At 36.6% G+C, this 7,280-nt stretch overlaps 1 protein-coding gene across 1 annotated transcript; it reads right to left on the bottom strand.

Moving 5' to 3' along the window:
• Window positions 1-4,273: 4,273 nt before the first annotated feature.
• LOC118751143 (protein phosphatase 1 regulatory subunit 12A-like) lies at window positions 4,274-7,280 on the bottom strand (the record flags this gene model as incomplete). The annotated part of the gene is made up of 2 exons (XM_036485907.1): window positions 7,192-7,280; window positions 4,274-4,934 (listed from the first exon to the last, which is right to left on the bottom strand). A coding segment is annotated over exon 2 (255 nt), but the record flags the coding sequence as incomplete, so codon positions are not given.

Genomic DNA, 7,280 nt, shown 5'->3' with positions numbered 1-7,280 from the left:
AACACAAATAAAAATTAAAAATTTCACACATTAATGAAATTAGAAGACTATTAAATACATAAAATACTCAAAAAACAAACTTTTGCTCCATAATTTTCTAAATGTAGGACATATCAACACTAAAATGAAATTTTTAGCCACTTTTCACATACAATTTAACCAGTAATACTTTTCTATGGGTTCATTAGCATTCAAATTATTAATTATATAAAATTAAAAAAAAAAAAAAACATTTGCTCCATAATTATCTAAATGTAGGACATATGTATGTACATATCAATACTAAAATGAAATTTTTAGCCTCTTTTCACACAAATTTTCCGAGCGACCATCAAACAGACACACAACCAACCGATTGGGTGATCACTCGCCCACTTTCGGCGGCAACGCCACTCAACGCCTTGTTTTTTTTTTTATTTGTTTTAATTTCATCAATGCCAATGTCGTAACTGTGATTTACTCAGCTATCCTTGTAGTGGTGTCATGATATATTAATTTTATTATAATTTTGTTTTCTTATTAAAGTAAAAGCCAGCAGCCAGCAAACACTGACATTGTGGTCATGTCATTGAAAAAGAGAGGTTAATGCCATTTCAATTTACCCTTGCAAATATTTTTAAATATGTATTTTTGTGCATATTATATTTTAAGTCTGTTGATAATACGTGTACACGTCAAGGTGGACAGTAACCATGGTGATTTATACGCAAAAATTCCAAGTGGACATATCCATATACATACATATGTACATATCTACATTGAGGATGCCTCAATTATTTTGTATCAGCTGCTTGGATCACTAAGTCCATTAAGTGTTGCTGAGAACCTCATATAACTTTAGACCCAGGAAAGGAGTTTTTTTCTCAGCATGTAAAGGGATACATATGTATTTATTAAGTATGATATATTGGACTCAAGCATAGATCAGTGGGTGTTTTACCTACTGCAGTATCCAGGCCGTAAATACGCCAAAGCAGAAGGTCTCCGATGACAAAATTTTCAGGGTAGGATTTTTGAGTAATTCCGTTAATTGCCTGTATGTACAGCGCCGGATCCTGTATATTGTACTTAAGCTCACAGAACTGCCTTTTGACGTACCTAGGAAGACGTTCTGCTACTAGCAACTTTTTGTTCAAGCATTAAAAGCTCCGCCTGGTGAGAGATGGGATATCTTTAAACTGAAGAACATTTTCGTGGTTTTGATGCTAAACGTAACGCGTGAGAGAAAGAGGAAGGCTTGAGTGTCTTCTACTAGCGTAGAGTGGCAAAAAGTGTCGAAGTCTTTCGAAAGTTCGGCTAAGCCAAAAGTTAGTTATCTAAGTGCATATTGCGTTACCGAGGAAAAGCGGGAAAGGATATTTACCGAGTTTTAAGACTTATTTTTGTTGGTTGTTATTGTTGTAGCGGCCCACTTTTTGAGCATGTTGCTGAAACGACAGCCTTTGGGGAGATATAAATGTGAGTCGTGCTTGTTACGTTTACCCGGCTATCGTAAGAACGTTGTCCTCAAGCTCAACTAAGTAAGGGTGGGCTCAGAAAATGTGCAGTTTCGACGAGGTTGGATAAAGGGAGAGGCACCGCTCGACGTCGTATCTGGTTAAGTATGAGGACAGTTGACTGCAATATTCAGACCTTAACTGTGCCAGAATTACGTTGGTCTCACGCACCAGCTGAAGTTTTTCATCTACTAATAAAATTTGTTGATTGTTTTTGCCAGTATTAGTAGTAAGAGAAAACTTTCTGCTATCAACATATCAGGATTGATGGGAGACCATGGTAAGATAGTGGTCTTTAGAGGCTAATGAATTCCTGATGGCGATCTGACTTTCGCAGTTTGTACAGCGTTTTGGTCACTCGACCCTTGGATTTACCCACCGAAGAATGCTGAAGATACGCCGAAGCGTGCTCACCGATGAAAATTTTCACTCTGTCGTCGTCCTAACACGGATTGAAAAGGGATATTAACGTAGACTAAACACCAAATAAAAACAGGTGCGCTCGGGTATAAAAAGACAGGGGCCTCCGATATCGGTCTGGCGACAATGATCACGCGAATATACGGATGGCAATGCAAGGACATTCAAGGATTGTACCCATGCGGTCGATGACGGTAGTGAAAAGACAATACTGTACCATTTTGAAACAGTCTATTGAGATCCTAAAAAACATTATTTTTGGGGTTTTTTATATTTTAACGCTTTTGAAGACAAATTAAACATATGAGTCTTTGAAGTGAAACGACTTAACTAAACCGCTGATATAACACCACAAAAACTTTGCAATCGTATGAAGTCAAGCAAACAAACCCCTTGTGTATCTCGGCAAGCCATCAATTTGTGTATACTGCAGCAATCTGTCGACAGTGCCCTATTCGTCATTGCTTTTTAATCACTTACACATGATTTTAGGCTTTCGGCAGCGTCGTATTCTCTATGCAAATGCAAGAGCACAGCAGCAGCGCAGCATTAAAAAGAAAACCGAAAACTAATAGATGTACAAAAAGGCCATACGCTATGTAAATTGAACAAAACATACGGCTAATGAACGAAATTAAAAATCATATATGTATGTATTTCACTATAGCAAAAGCAAATGATTTGCGAAAAACATACGTAGAAGCGCGCCTGCGAAATATTTTCATAGTTAAAAATAGCTCATATTTTTGGTGGGTTTGTAAATCGTCCGTTTGCTTTAGAAACGAATTTGTTAATTTGACGTTCTGCCTTGTGGCATCCAAACGCGCCAGAGCCTATGGTTGGACGGCGATGACAATGGGGTTGTAGGTATACACTGCCGAATCAAAAGAGGAGAACGAAAGGAACGTCTACAGTTTATTAGTGGATTTTATTATTTGGCAGTGTGAATTTCTTTTATATTTAAATAAACTTGAGTTGTATTGACGCAATAGGCACATTCACGTGTTTGCATATATGTACGTACATATGTATACATGTACTCGCTAGTTCGGAAATATTTTTGAGTAGTTGGTTCTCATCGAGAAATGGTTTAGCAAGGAAATGGCAATTTTATCAAAAGATAATGATAATATTTTGGCGCTTACAAATTTGCTAAGTGTTTGTCCGAACTACACTTCCTACTTGTGATCTACGTCTTGATGTTGTCACCAATGTTGCCATGTTCACAGTTTAAAATGTACATCACACTTTTTTAGACAAGCTTACAGTTTTTAAATTACCTCCTAGTACAAATTACAGTTTTGTCCACATTTCTCTTTTGTTTTTTTTTAAGTTAATTTTTAAGTGAAAATAGAACTGCAGTTTTTCCTCCTTTGAATAAAAAGGGGTCGGTTAAAAAATATTAACATTCTGAAAATCCCTTCGTTTTTGAAAGTTACAGTTTTTGGTTTAAAATACGGTTTTTTCTTGGGAATTGTTTTTTTTTTCAAAAAAAAATCTGGCAACACTGGTTGTAACACAAAGGGGAGGGACCTACAGTTTTACGCTGGAGGGGCGACCGCTGTTAGAAAAAGCTTTTTTAATTTAGATGTTGCCCGGACCAGGGGGGAAACCCAGGTCCTATGGAGTGGTAGTATGCACCTCTAACCATTCAGCCACAACGACCGTTAACGCTGCTCTGGGCAAATTTATTGGTCCAGGATGTAAATGTAGCGTTTCTGGTGGGGAGTATTTAAATTTTTATTTTTTTTTTTTCAAATTTTATAGATACAAAAAAGCGTATTTCCAAAGTTACAAAGTTGCAGGTTTCTGACATAATTTTCAGTGGAATATATGTATGTATGCCAAAAAAGCTGCACCAAAGGGTTCTATATACATACATACAACATATGTACATATCGACGGCTCCAAACCTTACTATGCTAAGTCTGCCTAAATCTCTAATGACTTAGCATGGTATGGTTTGGAGGTGTCGATATGGCATAGATAAAATACATAGCGTCGTTTAAAGTACAAAATCGCGTATGAAGATAATGCAAACCCGCTTGTGTAAGGTTGCAAAAATCATTTTCTAGAGAGTAAAAACACTCATATTTCAAAATGGTTCTCTTTTTATAAAGCAATCGCATTTCTGGCTAGTATATTTCAGGACGAATAGATAACGATTGAGCCAAGAGCTTGTGTGAGCAAATCCAATATTTGCCAGCAAATGCAAGTTACGCGGTTTTGCAGAATGATGATACGCGCTTTTGTACTTTAAACGACGATATGTATTAGATATGCATCTGAATCTGAATTTCTGTAATAAAAAGCATATTCTTACAAAAGAAAGGAAACAATAGTTAGTTTTATCTCACCTGATGTAAGGCAGTTAATCCATCAACGTTAGCTGTATTAATATCAGCACCATTTTCAAGCAACTTTAGCACTTCCTCCTTATCACCGGACATACATGCGGCTAAAAAGACACAGCCAGAGGAGAATTTGATTTTACGTCCGCGCTCGGGACGTGGCGTTGGAGGTTGGCGATTTGTGTCCGATTCCTCCCAGCGTTTTAGTTGTTCGGCTCGTTTCATTACCGCCGAATTGTTACGCACATCCAGTGAAGTCATTTTGAATGTTTTTACGTTTTAGATTTTATATCTAAATTGTCTCGTCTGTGGTTATATGAACGTCGGTTTGGCTGGCAAATCGTATTGATCACTGCCCAATTTTGTAATAAATTTGTTGGACCGTCTGCTTGCCAATCAGACTGTCTGCCAGTCAATCAAAGGCAGAACGAGTATATCTGCCACGCCAAGAAGCTGATGATGTATGTATTATGCAGATATTTTAATTGAATTGTACTGAGAACTGAATTATAATCCGACTGCCCAATGCAACGATCTTGTTTTACGATCCGCACACAACAGTTTTAAATTTTATTAATGCAATATTACGCTTTCGTAAATTGTAAATGTTTTTTTTTTATATGCTCTTATAATGAGACATTAAACATGTGCAATGGGTTCGCAATAGCTGTAATAAAGTAAACACGAAAATTGATTTTCTGTAGCACGCTTGGTTTTCTTTTCAAACTGTGTTAAAGTATTGATTTTGTTGTGGACTTTTCCTCTTTTGCTATTATGTATTTTAGCTGTTTTAAAGTGCCATTAATTGTTGACTTTGTTCGATTTAATTAACATATCTGCTTTATCTTTTTCTTTCTTTCACTGCAAGCACGCACAATGCAATGGGGAAAAAAAACATTTCACTACCTTTCGCTTCGATTACTACGCCAGCACCTTTATTGCACATCACTGCTTTTCCTCACAATTTTACTTTATCGTATTTCTGCTATCATACTTCACTGCATTCTGCCACCTTTTTAGGTGCTTCTTGTTTGTTTCTTTTTAGTATTTTTCTGTTATTTCGTCTCCAAATATCTTTGCTTCTGCTATAACGTTCGTTCCTTTCGTTTTATGCTCCGTAATTTTTATCGTATCCAACTTCTGCTAGATCTATTTGTTGCAGTGCGTTGTCCACTACTTTTTCTTTTTCCTTCACAAACAGAAAATCTAATACTTTATCAAATTTCATCGTAGCACAAATTACATTTTGTTACTATTTCGTGTTCTTCATAAATAAATAAATAAATATTTTGTATGATTTTTCCATCTACGGTTGGTAAAATATAGGCAATAAAATCAACAACGGAAAAACTTTGTATCAAAAATAATAGCGTTAATGGAAATAAAACAGAACACTTGTCAAGAGGAGAAAATAGCAACTTTGACAGCAACGTCGACAGAGCAACTGCGCAGCCCAAAAAGCGATCAGCCTCCATACCACCCGGATCTACCTTAATACTGCGAACTCTTTTAAAATTAATTTTTACTGATTTTAGATCGATTGGTATATTATGCATGAATTAATACTCGTTACAAATACATAGATCAACATTTCTTAACAACTGTTCAACCTTCTACGTCAAAGAATAATTACTAAATATGAGTTCTTTTAAAAGCAATACAATGAATACCAAACGTATTCATAAACAAATCGTACTAAGATACTTGGCAGCCCTAATACCGAACAGAAGGCCGATTACAAAAGTGGGCCGAATGCTCCCGAAGATATCCCCCAATACATAGCAGAATTCGCTCGCAGCAAAATGGGCCGCAACAATAAAAATGTTGCTGCAAGAACGCGATCACAATACGCTGGCAGCGCTGTCAGCAGAGCACTGCCGGCGTCGCACAATGTAGCCCTTAAAATTATCAAACGTTCGTGGCCAACAACGTTATTATATAACAACTATGTATCTAATTAATAATCTTTTCCGCACTGAGCTTACGTAGTACATATTCATGCATAATTTATTGCGAAGACTAATAATATTCCAGAAGCAAGGTAATGAATGACAAAGTCGACGCTGACGTTGCTGTCTCTGCTACGCGTCTGCTAGCCGCATTGTTGCATCGCAGTCCAATCTGACATAAATCCAACAGCCGCTTAAAAACCTCGTAGTAGAATACAAAAGGGAATGCATGATAAAGATTTGGAACAAAAGGAGAACCGAGTTGCATAAAAAAGATGTGATAGATTTATGTATGTACATATGTACGTGCTCCAATATGTTCGTTTGTTTGAAATATGATAGTTTAAAATTGGATAAAGTATTTAAAATATGCGTTGCTTTAAAATAAGTTATATTTTAAAGCTACTGAAAACTGGTAGTTTTTTTCTTGGCCCATTTTCACTAACTCTTTTTGGTATGCTTTTCTTCTGCGGCATACGTACACTTTCAACTAGCACAATTGTTTTAGTCACTACATATAACTTTCACATAGATATACATATATATAAGTATATTTTTTTTACTTGGAGAATTGTTACAGACATTCTGTCCTTCGGCTTTGTGCGTTTTGCGCGTAACTAGCTCATCTATTCGTAGCGGGCGCCGCCACTCCTCGCAATTATTCGACTTTTTCGCAACACATTAACCGACCGACCAAGTAATCTCTACTCGTATAATTTTGAGGTTGGGGTTTGGGGCTCCGCTGGCGTACGCTCCGCCTCTGCTGCACTTTGCATTCCAGCTTGTTCGCCCCTCTTTCTATTATAATTGCTTGTGACTATTTTCTCTATGTACTCCCAACATTCATAATTTTATTTTCACATTTTTTAAGCTTCAGCACACATTAATTAATTACTTTCTTAATGTCCAGTATCTCAAGCATTGTTCAATGACGATTTCCACACAATTTTTAACTATTTTCACGCCACAAATTACCAAAAATATTTGCTCCTTTTGCGACTTCGTCAACCTCGGCGATAATTTTGATCTTTTCACGTACAAATTTTCACAATTTCTGCTAGAGC

The sequence above is a fragment of the Rhagoletis pomonella genome, unplaced genomic scaffold (genome assembly GCF_013731165.1).
Source record: "Rhagoletis pomonella isolate Grant_MI unplaced genomic scaffold, Rhpom_1.0 Rhpom_scaffold_00561, whole genome shotgun sequence".
Classification (NCBI taxonomy): Eukaryota; Metazoa; Arthropoda; class Insecta; order Diptera; family Tephritidae; genus Rhagoletis; species Rhagoletis pomonella.
The sequence above is the reverse complement of the archived record's forward strand: the minus strand, read 5'-3'. Positions and strand labels throughout refer to the sequence as shown.